Source organism: Staurois parvus, unplaced genomic scaffold (assembly GCF_062004578.1).
Source record: "Staurois parvus isolate SC_StPar_1 unplaced genomic scaffold, SC_StPar_1.0 ptg001392l, whole genome shotgun sequence".
NCBI classification, from domain to species: Eukaryota; Metazoa; Chordata; class Amphibia; order Anura; family Ranidae; genus Staurois; species Staurois parvus.
The window spans coordinates 1-15,452 of NW_028319188.1; the positions used below are offsets into that span (position 1 = coordinate 1).

The 15,452-nt window shown below is 57.2% G+C and overlaps 1 protein-coding gene across 1 annotated transcript in view; it reads left to right on the forward strand.

The window, feature by feature from the left end:
• Positions 1 to 2,368: 2,368 nt before the first annotated feature.
• The window catches only part of LOC149436249 (fatty-acid amide hydrolase 1-like), a gene marked incomplete at its 5' end in the record, with an annotated part of 43,067 nt that continues 29,983 nt past the window's right edge, over positions 2,369 to 15,452 (forward strand). The window contains 1 exon segment of the mRNA XM_089661816.1: positions 2,369 to 2,502. Coding sequence (XP_089517942.1) covers positions 2,369 to 2,502 — 134 coding nt within the window.

A 15,452-nucleotide genomic window follows, 5' to 3' on the forward strand; every position in this document is an offset into this window, starting at 1 on the left:
GACATGTCGGGGGGGTTGTCTGTATATGGGACATGTCGGGGGGGTTGTCTGTATATGGGACATGTCGGGGGGGTTGTCTGTATATGGGGTGGGGGGTCTGTTTATGGGAAGTGTTTGGGGGGCAGGGGTTGTATATGGGACATGTCCGGGGGGAGGGGTCTGTATATGGGACATGTCGGGGGGGTTGTCTGTATATGGGGTGGGGGGTCTGTATATGGTAAGTGTTGGGGGGGTCTGTATATGGGACATGTCCGGGGGGGGGGGGGGGGAGGGTTGTATATGGGACATGTCAGGGGGAGGGGTGGGGGGTCTGTATATGGTAAGTGTTGGGGGGGTCTGTATATGGGACATGTCGGGGGGGGGGGAGGGTTGTATATGGGACATGTCGGGGGGGGGGAGGGTTGTATATGGGACATGTCGGGGGGAGGGGTTGTATATGGGACATGTCGGGGGGGGGGAGGGTTGTATATGGGACATGTCGGGGGGGGGAGGGTTGTATATGGGACATGTCGGGGGGGAGGGGTCTGTATATGGGACATGTCGGGGGGGTTGTCTGTATATGGGGTGGGGGGTCTGTTTATGGGAAGTGTTTGGGGGGAGGGGTTGTATATGGGACATGTCCGGGGGGGGGGGGGGGAGGGTTGTATATGGGACATGTCGGGGGGAGGGGTTGTATATGGGACATGTCGGGGGGGGGGAGGGTTGTATATGGGACATGTCGGGGGGGGGAGGGTTGTATATGGGACATGTCGGGGGGGAGGGGTCTGTATATGGGACATGTCGGGGGGGTTGTCTGTATATGGGGTGGGGGGTCTGTTTATGGGAAGTGTTTGGGAGGCAGGGGTTGTATTTGGGACATGTCCGGGGGGGGGGTTGTATATGGGACATGTCAGGGGGAGGGGTGGGGGGTCTGTATATGGTAAGTGTTGGGGGGGGTCTGTATATGGGACATGTCGGGGGGGGGGGGGGGGAGGGTTGTATATGGGACATGTCCGGGGGGGGGAGGGTTGTATATGGGACATGTTGGGGGGAGGGGTGGGGGGTCTGTATATGGTAAGTGTTGGGGGGGTCTGTATATGGGACATGTCGGGGGGGGGTTGTATATGGGACATGTCGGGGGGAGGGGTTGTATATGGGACATGTCGGGGGGGGGGAGGGTTGTATATGGGACATGTCGGGGGGGGGGAGGGTTGTATATGGGACATGTCGGGGGGGGGGGGAGGGTTGTATATGGGACATGTCGGGGGGGGGAGGGTTGTATATGGGACATGTCGGGGGGAGGGGTGGGGGGTCTGTATATGGTAAGTGTTGGGGGGGTCTGTATATGGGACATGTCGGGGGGGGGTTGTATATGGGACATGTCGGGGGGAGGGGTTGTATATGGGACATGTCGGGGGGGGGGAGGGTTGTATATGGGATATGTCGGGGGGGGGTTGTATATGGGACATGTCGGGGGGGGGGAGGGTTGTATATGGGACATGGGGGGGGGGGGGGAGGGTTGTATATGGGACATGTCGGGGGGGGGAGGGTTGTATATGGGACATGTCGGGGGGAGGGGTGGGGGGTCTGTATATGGTAAGTGTTGGGGGGGTCTGTATATGGGACATGTCGGGGGGGGGTTGTATATGGGACATGTCGGGGGGAGGGGTTGTATATGGGACATGTCGGGGGGGGGGAGGGTTGTATATGGGACATGTCGGGGGGGGGGAGGGTTGTATATGGGACATGTCGGGGGGGGGGGGAGGGTTGTATATGGGACATGTCGGGGGGGGGAGGGTTGTATATGGGACATGTCGGGGGGGGAGGGTTGTATATGGGACATGTCGGGGGGGGGGAGGGTTGTATATGGGACATGTCGGGGGGGGGGGAGGGTTGTATATGGGACATGTCGGGGGGGGGGGAGGGTTGTATATGGTAAGTGTTGGGGGGGTCTGTATATGGGACATGTCGGGGGGAGGGTTGTATATGGGACATGTCAGGGGGAGGGGTGGGGGGTCTGTATATGGTAAGTGTTGGGGGGGTCTGTATATGGGACATGTCGGGGGGAGGGGTTGTATATCTGATGGATCTCTGTGATGGAAGATTCAATGTTGGGTTCCTTTGGTTCTTCTCTGGAGCTCCAGGATCGGGTCCAAGATGAACCGTCTTCCCTCCAGTCTATGATGAAGTGGGAGCTCAGAGAGGACAGGCGCATGACACGGGACCCGACATGGGGGGCATTTATTGGGGGGCAGGAGGATGGGGTATAAAGATAGGAATCCACCAGGGGGCACACTGCAGGGTCAGCATTGGCTGTCATTAGGTGATGGGAAGGATTCTCTGCGGTATGAGTGGTTCCCCTCCCCCTGATTCTGTTCTGGTTCCTCAGGGACATGACACCACGCTGGGGCTGATGAAGAATCTGGATCAGCCGGTTGCAGAGGACGCCATCATTGTTCAGGTGCTGAAGAAACATGGAGCCGTCCCCTTCGTGAAGACCAACGTGCCTCAGTCCATGCTGAAGTAAGAGCTGCCCGGGCGGAGATTGTCCACCAATCATATCTGACATAGAACCATTCATTGGCTGGAGGCCCCATAGTGATCCCTGACACGACCATTCATTGGCTGGAGGCCCCATAGTGATCTCTGACACACCCATTCATTAGTTGGAGGCCCCATAGTGATCTCTGACACACCCATTCATTGGTTGGAGGCCCCATAGCGATCTCTGACACAACCATTCATTGGTTGGAGGCCCCATAGTGATCTCTGACATGACCATTCATTGGCTGGAGGCCCCATAGCGATCTCTGACATGACCATTCATTGGCTGGAGGCCCCATAGCGATCTCTGACACGACCATTCATTGGCTGGAGGCCCCATAGTGATCTCTGACACAACCATTCATTGGCTGGAGGCCCCATAGCGATCTCTGACACGACCATTCATTGGCTGGAGGCCCCATAGCGATCTCTGACACGACCATTCATTGGCTGGAGGCCCCATAGCGATCTCTGACACGACCATTCATTGGCTGGAGGCCCCATAGCGATCTCTGACACGACCATTCATTGGCTGGAGGCCCCATAGTGATCTCTGACACGACCATTCATTGGCTGGAGGCCCCATAGCGATCTCTGACACGACCATTCATTGGCTGGAGGCCCCATAGCGATCTCTGACACGACCATTCATTGGCTGGAGGCCCCATAGTGATCTCTGACACGACCATTCATTGGCTGGAGGCCCCATAGCGATCTCTGACACGACCATTCATTGGCTGGAGGCCCCATAGCGATCTCTGACACGACCATTCATTGGCTGGAGGCCCCATAGCGATCTCTGACACGACCATTCATTGGTTGGAGGCCCCATAGCGATCTCTGGCACACCCATTCATTGGTTGGAGGCCCCATAGCGATCTCTGACACACCCATTCATTGGCTGGAGGCCCCATAGCGATCTCTGACACGACCATTCATTGGCTGGAGGCCCCATAGTGCCCTGAGGCCGGCTCTGGTGGTCTGACCTGTCATGATTACCCTGAGGAAGTCACGCGATTCTAGTGACGCAATGCGTTGGTACGCGGTGACGCACATCCAGCGTGGACGCCATCTTAGGACACCCATTTTCCTAACCCATGCAGTACACTCTAGCATGAGGTTCCAATGCTGTACAAGTGAGCGGCTATTAATTGTAAATGACTACAATATGGAGGATCTTCTGTCTCTCACCGCGGCCTGTATGGGGGAGTCTGTTATATATCGGGAGAGGACTGGAGAACCGTGAGAGCCACCAGAGAGGGGGGATCACAGGGGGGTAACATCTACTACCAGCTATTGCCTGTAAAGGATCCTGGAGTGATCCTGAAAGTGAGGGGGCCCAGAGGGCCACTAAAAGGAGGTGAGGGGGCCCAGAGGGCCGCTAAAAGGAGGTGAGGGGGCCCAGAGGGCCGCTAAAAGGAGGTGAGGGGGCCCAGAGGGCCACTAAAAGGAGGTGAGGGGGCCCAGAGGGCCGCTAAAAGGAGGTGAGGGGGCCAAGAGGGCCGCTAAAAGGAGGTGAGGAGGCCCAGAGGGCCGCTAAAAGGAGGTGAGGGGGCCCAGAGGGCCGCTAAAAGGAGGTGTGGGGGCCCAGAGGGCCGCTAAAAGGAGATGAGGGGGCTCAGAGGGCCGCTAAAAGGAGGTGAGGGGGCCCAGAGGGCCGCTAAAAGGAGATGAGGGGGCTCAGAGGGCCGCTAAAAGGAGATGAGGGGCAATCTAGCCACTGAGGACAAGTGTGTAGACACCATCACAATTCTCACGTTTTCTCTCTGAATGGACGTTTTTTGAAGCACGATTTATTGGACGAACAATGGACTGTGATGGAGGTCGGCAGGACAGAACACACAGAGTAGATGGCAAATGCACAAAGCTTTATTGAGACAAAAAAACGACAGTCACTCAATGGGAAAATGGCAGGGAGGGTGATCTCGCCAGTAGGGGGGCAGCAAGGAGGGGCTATAACACTCGTAGTCCAGTCTCTGTAGCAGATTGTAATCCAGGGGGGGTGGGGGTCATCACAGGGACAGTTCAGGTAACACAGAGGAAAGCATGTGCCCCCAGATCCGCAGGGTGTCCGATCTCCCAGGGATAAGAAAGTAAGACACAGGTACCTGTTGGAGGTCCGAGACAGGCGAGGAGTCTCTCCCTTTGGGGCTGGGGGTCTCAGGCAGCAGGCAGGCAATCTCCCCCCCTTCGCTGGGGCCTCAGGCAGGCTGGCTTGTACGGTCTCCCCCCTTTGGACTTGGGTCTCAGGCAGCAGGCAATCTACCCCTAGGCAGGGGGTCTCCAGCGGGCTGGCTTGTGCGGTCTCCCCCCTTTGGACTGCGGCCTCAGGCAGGCTGGCTTGTGCGGTCTCCCCCCTTTGGACTGGGGTCTCAGGCAGCAGGCAATCTCCCCCTAGGCTTGGGGGTCTCCGGCAGGCTGGCAGGCAATCTCCCCCTAGGCAGGGGGTCTCCGGCAGGCTGGCTTGTGCGGTCTCCCCCCTTTGGACTGGGGTCTCAGGCAGCAGGCAATCTCCCCCTAGGCTTGGGGGTCTCTGGCGGGCTGGCAGGCAATCTCCCCCTAGGCTTGGGGGGCTCAGGCAGCAGGCAATCTCCCCCTAGGCTTGGGGGGCTCAGGCAGCAGGCAATCTACCCCTAGGCTGGGGGTCTTCGGCGGGCTGGCAGGCAATCTCCCCCTAGGCTTGGGGGGCTCAGGCAGCAGGCAATCTACCCCTAGGCTGGGGGTCTTCGGCGGTCTGGCAGGCAATCTCCCCCTAGGCTTGGGGGGCTCAGGCAGCAGGCAATCTCCCCCTAGGCTTGGGGGTGTCCGGCAGGCTGGCAGGCAATCTCCCCCTAGGCTTGGGGGTCTCCGACAGGCTGGCAGGCAATCTCCTCCTAGGCTTGGGGGTCTCAAGCAGCTGGCAGGTAATCTCCCCTCCGCTGGGGTCTCGGGCAGGTGTGGGCGATCTCCCCCCTAGCCTTGGGGGTCTCAGGCAGAATCTAACAAACAAGAGATCCCTGTGCCCAAATCCCAACAGCTAGTGCATGCATTTATCCATCAGGTGCTAAAGGGGTGTAACTACATATTAACTCTAGAAATTCTGAAGGACCCTCTGCACACGGCTATATACCCTTCCCAGCAGACTCTGCAATAAATGGGGACATTTAGTTCACACATATGGCAATACATGTTTAAGCTGCCAGCTGCGTCAAATTCATCCCTCTCTGGCCAGTCCCTACTCTGCTCTGCCTACGCAAGTGCAAGTATATACCAGTGTGCAGAGGGTCCTTCAGAGTTTCTGGTGTTAATATGTGGTTACACCCCTTTAGCACCTGATGGATAAATGCATGCACTAGCTGTTGGGATTTGAGCACAGGGATCTCTTGTTTGTTGTATTGTTGGGTCAGTAGCCAGACCTGAACCTTGTAGCTCTCCCCATTCTGTCTTTTCCCCTATGTTAGCATTGTGTCCACAGTAGCATTTGCGTAGGCAGAGCAGAGTAGGGACTGGCCAGAGAGGCAGAGCAGAGTAGGGACTGGCCAGAGAGGCAGAGCAGAGTAGGACTGGCCAGAGAGGCAGAGCAGAGTAGGGACTGGCCAGAGAGGCAGAGCAGAGTAGGGACTGGCCAGAGAGGGATTACTTTGACGCAGTTGGCAGCTTAAGCATGTATTGCAATATGTGTGACCCAAATGTCCCCATTTATTGCAGAGTCTGCTTGAAAGGGTATATACCAGTGTGCAGAGGGTCCTTCAGAATTTCAGGCAGAATCTAGTTACGAGGGTCCCGCCGCAGCTGGGGCTCCCTCCGTGACTGCACAGCGGAATGAACAACCGGAGAGCCCGGCATCAGCCTCTTAAGCTGATGCAGGACGCTCTCCAGTCGTCCTGGTAACTGGGGGCGGGTCGGGGTGGCGTGCCTCGTCACTCGGCAACGAGGCACATTCCCTGGACACGGGCCGTGCTTCTCGTGAGCGCAACTTTTGTCCAGGGACATCCGCATGCGCAGGAAGATCTCGTGCCCGCGCTGCGGATGACAGGGATCGTGCGGTGTCAGCTTGTTGCCGTGATCCCTCTCATCTCTGCAAGAGATCTCCGTAGAGAAGTGTGAACCTCGCTATCCCGTCTCCTCTGGCCTCGCCGGATGGGGACAAGATAGTGGCAGAGGTGCGAGGGGCCACGGCTCTCGTCCTGCGTGGCTCGGCTTCAAAGAGCTGCGGGGGGAAGGTCATCCTGAAGGGGAAGCAGGGGAAGCAGCTGTGACACTCCTCCCCCTTCCATTTCACAAGTGCCTACAAGGGGGGACCCAACCTTGTGGGCCCCTGACTTAGCTACTGTGGGTCTTGTTGGCGGGAAAGGCCTTCTGCATTTTGGTGTTGGCTTCCCCGTCTATATCGAATGGTGAAATTGTAGGGCTGGAGGGCGAGGCTCCACCTAAGGAGGCGCCCGTTGTCCCCGGACCCCCGGTTCAGCCATGTGAGGGGGTTGTGGTTGGTGACGATGGTGAACTCCCGGCCGTACAGGTAGGGCTGTAGTTTCTTTAGGGCCCAGACTATGGCCAGACACCCCTTCTCCACCGTAGCGTAGGCACCTTCCCGGTCCAGTAGTTTGCGGCTGAGGAAGGCGACGGGATATTCCTCCCAGCCTCATTGACTTGGCTGAGGACGGCCCCTAGGCCGTAGGTGGAGGCGTCTGTCTGCACGAGGAAGCGTCTGTTGTGGTCAGGGGTGGCCAGGACGGGGTTGCTTGCCAGGGCGGATTTGACGGCACGGAAGGAGGATTCACAGGCCGAGGTCCAAGTCACCATCCGGGGACTGTTCTTCCGGGTCAGGTCGGTCGGGGGCTGGGCTGTGGAGCTGAAATTCAGTACAAATTTACGGTAATAGCCGGTGGTGCCGAGGAAGGCCATCACTTGCTTCTTGGTCTGGGGGGTGGGCCAGTCATAAATGGCTTGGACCTTGGCTGGCTCAGGTTTCAGTGTCCCCCCCCCCCCCTACTCGGTGCCCGAGGTACTGTACCTCAGCCATCCCCAACTGGCATTTGTCTGGTCTCACTGTCAGCCCGGCCCTGTAGATGCGGTCTAGGATGGCCCCCACGTGGGCCAGGTGCTCCTCCCACGTGTCGCTGAAGATGGCTATGTCATCTAGGTAGGCGCACGTGAACTCTTGGCATCCCTCTAGTAGCTGGTCCACGACCCGTTGAAAGGTGGCGGGGGCGATTTTCATGCCGAAGGGCATGACGAGGAATTCGTACAGGCCGAACGGGGTAATAAAGGCGGAGCGCTCAATGCCCTCCTTCCTGAGGGCGATTTGCCAGTAGCCCTTGCTGAGGTCTAGGGTGCTAACGTATCGGGCCCCGGCTAGACGGTCCAGCAGATCGTCTATGGAGGGCATGGGGTAGGCGTCATTGACAGTGTAGTCATTCAACCTCCAGTAGTCCACGCAAAAGCGGGTGGTCCCATCCTTCTTTAGAACGAGCACCACCGGGGAGGCCCAAGGACTGCGGGAGGGTCGGATGATGCCCAGCTGGAGCATCTCGGAGAGTTCGGCCCGGATGGCCGCATTCACGGATTAGGGGACTCGGTATGGGGCCTGCTGGATGGGTTTCTGACTGTGGGTCTCCACATGGTGGAGGGCCAACCCAGGGCGGCCCGGTGCGGCCGAGAAGGCCACGACCCGGTCCGCTAGCATGGCCCGCATCTGGACCGTCTGGCGGGGGCTCAGCCAAGCTCCTGTGGGGATCTGATCTAGGGGGGTGGTGTCCTGTAGGCAAGATGGGGGTAGAAGTGTCCGGTATGCAGGAAGGGGGTAGAAGTGCCCGGTAGGCAGGAAGGGTGTAGAAGTGCCCTGTGGGCAGGAAGGGGGTTGAAGTGCCCTGTAGGCAGGAAGGGGGTAGAAGTGTCCGGTAGGCAGGAAGGGGGTAGAAGTGCCCTGTAGGCAGGAAGGGGGTAGAAGTGTCCGGTAGGCAGGAAGGGGGTAGAAGTGCCCGATGGGCAGGAAGGGGGTAGAAGTGTCCGGTAGGCAGGAAGGGGGTAGAAGTGCCCTGTAGGCAGGAAGGGGGTAGAAGTGCCCGGTAGGCAGGAAGGGGGTAGAAATGCCCTATAGGCAGGAAGGGGGTAGAAGTGCCCTGTAGGCAGGAAGGGGGTAGAAGTGCCCGGTAGGCAGGAAGGGGGTAGAAGTGCCCGGTAGGCAGGAAGGGGGTAGAAGTGCTCTGTAGGCAGGAAGGGGGTAGAAGTGTCCGGTAGGCAGGAAGGGGGTAGAAGTGTCCGGTAGGCAGGAAGGGGGTAGAAGTGCCCGATGGGCAAGAAGGGGGTAGAAGTGCCCGGTAGGCAGGAAGGGGGTAGAAATGCCCTGTAGGCAGGAAGGGGGTAGAAGTGTCCTGTAGGCAGGAAGGGGGTAGAAGTGTCCGGTAGGCAGGAAGGGGTAGAAGTGCTCTGTAGGCAGGAAGGGGGTAGAAGTGTCCGGTAGGCAGGAAGGGGGTAGAAGTGCCTGGTGGGCAGGAAGGGGGTAGAAGTGCCCGGTAGGCAGGAAGGGGGTAGAAGTGTCCGGTAGGCAGGAAGGGGGTAGAAGTGCCCTGTAGGCAGGAAGGGGGTAGAAGTGTCCGGTAGGCAGGAAGGGGGTAGAAGTGCCCGGTAGGCAGGAAGGGGGTAGAAATGCCCTATAGGCAGGAAGGGGGTAGAAGTGCCCTGTAGGCAGGAAGGGGGTAGAAGTGCCCGGTAGGCAGGAAGGGGGTAGAAGTGCCCGGTAGGCAGGAAGGGGGTAGAAATGCCCTATAGGCAAGAAGGGGGTAGAAGTGCCCAGTGGGCAGGAAGGGGGTAGAAGTGCCCGGTAGGCAGGAAGGGGGTAGAAGTGCTCTGTAGGCAGGAAGGGGTAGAAGTGTCCGGTAGGCAGGAAGGGGGTAGAAGTGTCCGGTAGGCAGGAAGGGGGTAGAAGTGCCCGATGGGCAAGAAGGGGGTAGAAGTGCCCGGTAGGCAGGAAGGGGGTAGAAATGCCCTTGTAGGCAGGAAGGGGGTAGAAGTGTCCTGTAGGCAGGAAGGGGGTAGAAGTGTCCGGTAGGCAGGAAGGGGTAGAAGTGCTCTGTAGGCAGGAAGGGGGTAGAAGTGTCCGGTAGGCAGGAAGGGGGTAGAAGTGCCTGGTGGGCAGGAAGGGGGTAGAAGTGCCCGGTAGGCAGGAAGGGGGTGACAGTGCCCTGTAGGCAGGAAGGGGGTAGAAGTGCCTGGTGGGCAAGAAGGGGGTAGAAGTGCCCGGTAGGCAGGAAGGGGGTAGAAATGCCCTGTAGGCAGGAAGGGGGTAGAAGTGTCCTGTAGGCAGGAAGGGGGTAGAAGTGCTCTGTAGGCAGGAAGGGGGTAGAAGTGTCCGGTAGGCAGGAAGGGGGTAGAAGTGCCTGGTGGGCAGGAAGGGGGTAGAAGTGCCCGGTAGGCAGGAAGGGGGTGACAGTGCCCTGTAGGCAGGAAGGGGGTAGAAGTGTCTGGTATGTGAGGGGTTAAAGAGGCCTTGGAGAGGAGCTCAGTGCGCACTGTCTGGCACTATATTGATCTGATCGATGTGTTTTGTACGGTTTTTTGGATTTATGATGTTTTTAGCTGCACTATTTTCTATGATTATATCACAGTGTAGAGTGTTGGACAATTTTATATATATATAGATACAGTGAGGAACAGAAGTATGTGAACCCCCTGCGATTCTGCACATTCTCCCACTTCTCCATCATGGAGGGTCTGACATTCACATTGCAGGGGATTCCCACTCTGAGGACAGAATTCAGGAGGTCACATTGGAGGGGATTCCCACTCTGAGGACAGAATTCAGGAAGTCACATTGCAGGGGATTCCCACTCTGAGGACAGAATTCAGGAGGTCACATTGCAGGGGATTCCCACTCTGAGGACAGAATTCAGGAGGTCACATTGCAGGGGATTCCCACTCTGAGGACAGAATTCAGGAGATCACATTGCAGGGGATTCCCACTCTGAGGACAGAATTCAGGAGATCACATTGCAGGGGATTCCCACTCTGAGGACAGAATTCAGGAGATCACATTGCAGGGGATTCCCATTCTGAGGACAGAATTCAGGAGATCCCATTGTATGATTTGTAAAGAATGTATTTGTCTCGCACGGCTGAACAGAAGGATTTGAACCCCTGAGAAGCAGCAAGAATTCTGGCTCTCAAAGACCTGTTACTGCGCCTTTACAAAGTCCCCCTCTACTCCACTCATTCATCTCACTTAGTAGCACCTGTCTGAGCTCTATAGACACCTGTCCACCCCCACAGTCAGTCAGACGCCAACTACTACCATGGGCAAGACTAAAGAGCTGTCCAAAGACACCAGACACAAAATTGTGGACCTCCACAAGGCTGGAAAGGGCTACGGGCAATTGCCAAGCAGCTTGGTGAGAATAGATCAACTGTGGAGCCATTATTAGAGAATGGAAGAGGCTGAAGACGACTGTCAGTCTCCCTCGGACTGGGGCTCCATGCAAGATGTCCCCTCGTGGGGGATCACTGATGAGAAGAAAGGTGAGGAATCAGCCCAGAACTACAAGGGAGGAGCTGGTCAATGACATGAAGAGAGCCGGGGCCACAGTTTCAAAGGTCACTGTCGGTAGAACACTACGCCGTCATGGTTTCCAATCATGCATTGCACGGAAGGTTCCCCTGCTCCAGTCATCACGTGTCCAGGCCCGTCTGAAGGTTCCCCGGCTCCAGTCATCACATGTCCAGGCCCGTCTGAAGGTTCCCCTGCTCAAGTCATCACATGTCCAGGCCCGTCTGAAGGTTTCCCCTGCTCAAGTCATCACATGTCCAGGCCCGTCTGAAAGGTTCCCCTGCTCCAGTCATCACATGTCCAGGCCCGTCTGAAGGTTCCCCGGCTCCAGTCATCACATGTCCAGGCCGTCTGAAGGTTCCCCGGCTCCAGTCATCACATGTCCAGGCCCGTCTGAAGGTTCCCCTGCTCCAGTCATCACATGTCCAGGCCCGTCTGAAGGTTCCCCGGCTCCAGTCATCACATGTCCAGGCCCGTCTGAAGGTTCCCCGGCTCCAGTCATCACATGTCCAGGCCCGTCTGAAGGTTCCCCTGCTCAAGTCATCACATGTCCAGGCCCGTCTGAAGGTTCCCCTGCTCAAGTCATCACATGTCCAGGCCCGTCTGAAGGTTCCCCGGCTCCAGTCATCACATGTCCAGGCCCGTCTGAAGGTTGCCAATGACCATCTGGATGATCCAGAGGAGGCATGGGAGGAAGTCATGTGGTCAGAGGAGGCATGGGAGGAAGTCATGTGGTCAGAGGAGGCATGGGAGGAAGTCATGTGGTCAGAGGAGGCATGGGAGAAAGTCATGTGGTCAGAGGAGGCATGGAGGAAGTCATGTGGTCAGATGAGACCAAAGTAGAACTTGTCTAAACTTCACTCGTTGTGTTTGGAGGAAATAGAAGGATGAGCTGCATCCCAAGAACACCATCCCTACTGTGAAGCATGGGGGTGGTAACATCATGCTTTGGGGGTGCTTTTCTGCGAAGGGGACAGGACGACTGCACTGTATTAAGGAGAGGATGAATGGGGCCATTTATTGTGAGATTTTCAGCAACAACCTCCTTCCCTCAGTCAGAGCATTGAAGACGGGTCGTGGCTGGGTCCTCCAACATGACAACGACATGAAGCACACAGCCAGGAGAACCAAGGAGTGGCCCCGTAAGAAGCATATCGAGGTTCTGGAGTGGCCTAGCCAGTCTCCACACCTAAATCCAATAGAACATCTTTGGAGGGAGCTGAAACTCCGTGTTGCTCAGCGACAGCCCCGAAACCTGACAGATCTAGAGGAGATCGGTGTGGAGGAGTCGGCCAAAATCCCTGTTGCAGTGCAAACCTGGCCAAGGACTACAGGAACCGTCTGACCTCTGTAATTGCAGACAAAGGCTTCTGTACCAAATATGAACACGGAGCTTCTCAGGGGTTCAAATACTTCTGTTCAGCCGTGCGAGACAAATACATACAAATCATACAATGAGATCTCCTGAATTCTGTCCTCAGAGTGGGAATCCCCTGCAATGTGATCTCCTGAATTCTGTCCTCAGAGTGGGAATCCCCTGCAATGTGATCTCCTGAATTCTGTCCTCAGAGTGGGAATCCCCTGCAATGTGATCTCCTGAATTCTGTCCTCGGAGTGGGAATCCCCTGCAATGTGATCTCCTGAATTCTGTCCTCGGAGTGGGAATCCCCTGCAATGTGATCTCCTGAATTCTGTCCTCGGAGTGGGAATCCCCTGCAATGTGATCTCCTGAATTCTGTCCTCAGAGTGGGAATCCCCTGCAATGTGATCTCCTGAATTCTGTCCTCAGAGTGGGAATCCCCTGCAATGTGATCTCCTGAATTCTGTCCTCAGAGTGGGAATCCCCTGCAATGTGATCTCCTGAATTCTGTCCTCAGAGTGGGAATCCCCTGCAATGTGATCTCCCCAGGGAATGACAGGATTGGTCCCCCAGGGAATGACAGGATTGGTCCCCCCAGGGAATGACGGGATTGGTCCCCCCAGGGAATGACGGGATTGGTCCCCTCCAATGAATGATGGGATTGGTCCCCCCAGGGAATGACGGGATTGGTCCCTCCAATGAATGACGGGATTGGTCCCCCCAGGGAATGACGGATTGGTCCCCCCAGGGAATGACGGGATTGGTCCCTCCAATGAATGATGGGATTGGTCCTCCCAGGGAATGACGGGATTGGTCCCTCCAATGAATGATGGGATTGGTCCCCCCAGGGAATGACGGGATTGGCTCCCCCATGGAATGATTGGGATTGGTCCCCCCAGTAAATGATGGGATTGGCCCCCCCAATGAATGACGGGATTGGTCCCCCAATGAATGACGGGATTGGTCCCCCCAATGAATGACGGGATTGGTCCCTCCAATGAATGATAGGATTGGTCCCTCCAGGGAATGATGGGATTGGTCCCCCCATGGCCAGCAGAGGGCAGACTGGCTGAGCAATTAAGACAATATTTTTGCACATTTTGATAATAGAATCTGCCCCCCCCCTAACCCCTCCCTGTGTTCTAGGTTGCCCCTCCCCCTCCCAGTGTTCTAGTTTTCCCCGCCCCCGTGGTCTAGTTTGCCCCCCCAGTGCTTTAGTCCCCCCCCCCCCAAGTGTTCTAGTTTGCCCTTCCCCACCAGTGTTCTACCTCGCCCTTCCCCCCCAGTGTTCTAGTTTGCCCTTCCCCCCACAGTTTTCTAGTCCCCCCAGTGTTCTGGTTTGCCCCTACCCCCCCAGTGTTCTAGATTGCTCCTCCCCCCAGTGTTCTAGTGTGCCCCTACACCCTCCCCAGTGTTCTAGTTTGTTCCTCCCCCCCCCTCCAGTGTTCTATTTTGCCTCTACCCCCCCCCCCCAGTGTTCTAGTTTTCCCCTAACCCCCCCCCCCCCCATGGTCTAGTTTGCCCCCCCCCCCAAGTAATCTAGTTTGCCCTTCCCCCACCAGTGTTCTAGCTCGCCCTTCCCCCCAATGTTCTAGTTTGCCCCTCCCAGTGCTCTAGTTTGCTTCTCCCCCCAGTATTGTAGTTTGCCCCTCCCCCCACAGTTTTCTAGTTTCCCCCCCCCCCCAGTGTTCTAGTTTGCTCCTCCACTGCACCCAGAGTGTTCTGGTTTGCCCCCCGCCCCCAGTGTTCTAGATTGCTCCTCCCCCCCCAGTGTTTCTAGTTTGCCCCTACCCCCCCAGTGTTCTAGATTGCTCCCCCCCCCCAGTGTTCTAGTTTGTTCCTTCCCCCCTCCCCTCCGGTGTTCTAGTTTGCCTCTAACCCCCCCCCCCCCCAGTGTTCTAGTTTGCCTCTAACCCCCTACCCCGTGGTCTACTTTGCCCCCCCCAGTGTTCTAGTCTCCCCCCCCAAGTGTTCTAGCTCGCCTTTCCCCCCAGTGTTCTAGTTTGCCCCTCCCCAGTGTTCTAGTTTGCTCCTCCCCCCAGTAATTTTAGTTTGCCCCTCCCCCCACAGTTTTCTAGTCTGCCCCCCCCCCCCTCCCAGTGTTCTAGTTTGCTCCTCCAGTGCACCCAGAGTGTCTGGTTTGCCCCCCCCCAGTGTTCTAGATTGCTCCTCCCCCCCAGTGTTATAGTTTGCTCCTCCCCCCCCAGTGTTCTAGTTTGCCCCTTCCCCCCCAGTGTTATAGTTTTTCCCCCCCCCTCCAGTGTTCTAGTTTGCCTCTACCCCCCCCCCCCCCCAGTGTTCTAGTTTGCCTCTACCCCCCCCCCCCAGTGTTCTAGTTTGCCCCTACACCCCCCCCCCCAGTGTTCTAGTTTCCTCCCCCCCCCAGTGTTCTAATTTGCTCCTCCCCCCAGTGTTCTAGTTGCCCCCCCAGTGTTCTAGTCTGCTCCTCCTCCCTCCAGTGTTCTAGTTTGCCCCTACCCCCTCCTCACTGTTCTGGTTTGCCTCCCCCCAGTGTTCTAGTTTCCCCCCCCTGTGTTCTAGTTTGCCTTTACCCCCCCCCCTCCTCAGTGGTCTAGTTTGCTCCCCCCCCCCCCCCGTGTTATCAGTGTTCTAGTTTCTCCCCCCTCAGTGTTCTAGTTCGCCCTCACTTCCTCCTCAGTGTTCTAGTTTGCCCCCCCCCCCCAGTGTTCTAGTTTCCCCCCCACGTTCTAGTTTGCCTCTACCCCTCCCCCCCCAGTGTTCTAGTTTGTTCCCCCCCCCGTGTTCTAGTTTGCCCCTACCCCCCCCCAGTGTTCTAGTTTGCCCCTCCCCCAGTATTGTAGTTTGCCCCTCCCCCCACAGTTTTCTAGTTTGCCCCCCTACGCACAGTGTTCTGGTTTGCCCCCCCCCTCAGTGTTCTAGATTGCTCCTCCCCCCAGTGTTCTAGTTTGCCCCTACTCCCCCAGTGTTCTAGTTTGTCGTCGTCCCCCCCTCCAGTGTTCTAGTTTGCCCCTACCCCCCCTCAGTGTTTTAGTTTGCTCCCCCCCCCAGTGTTCTAGTTTGTTCCCC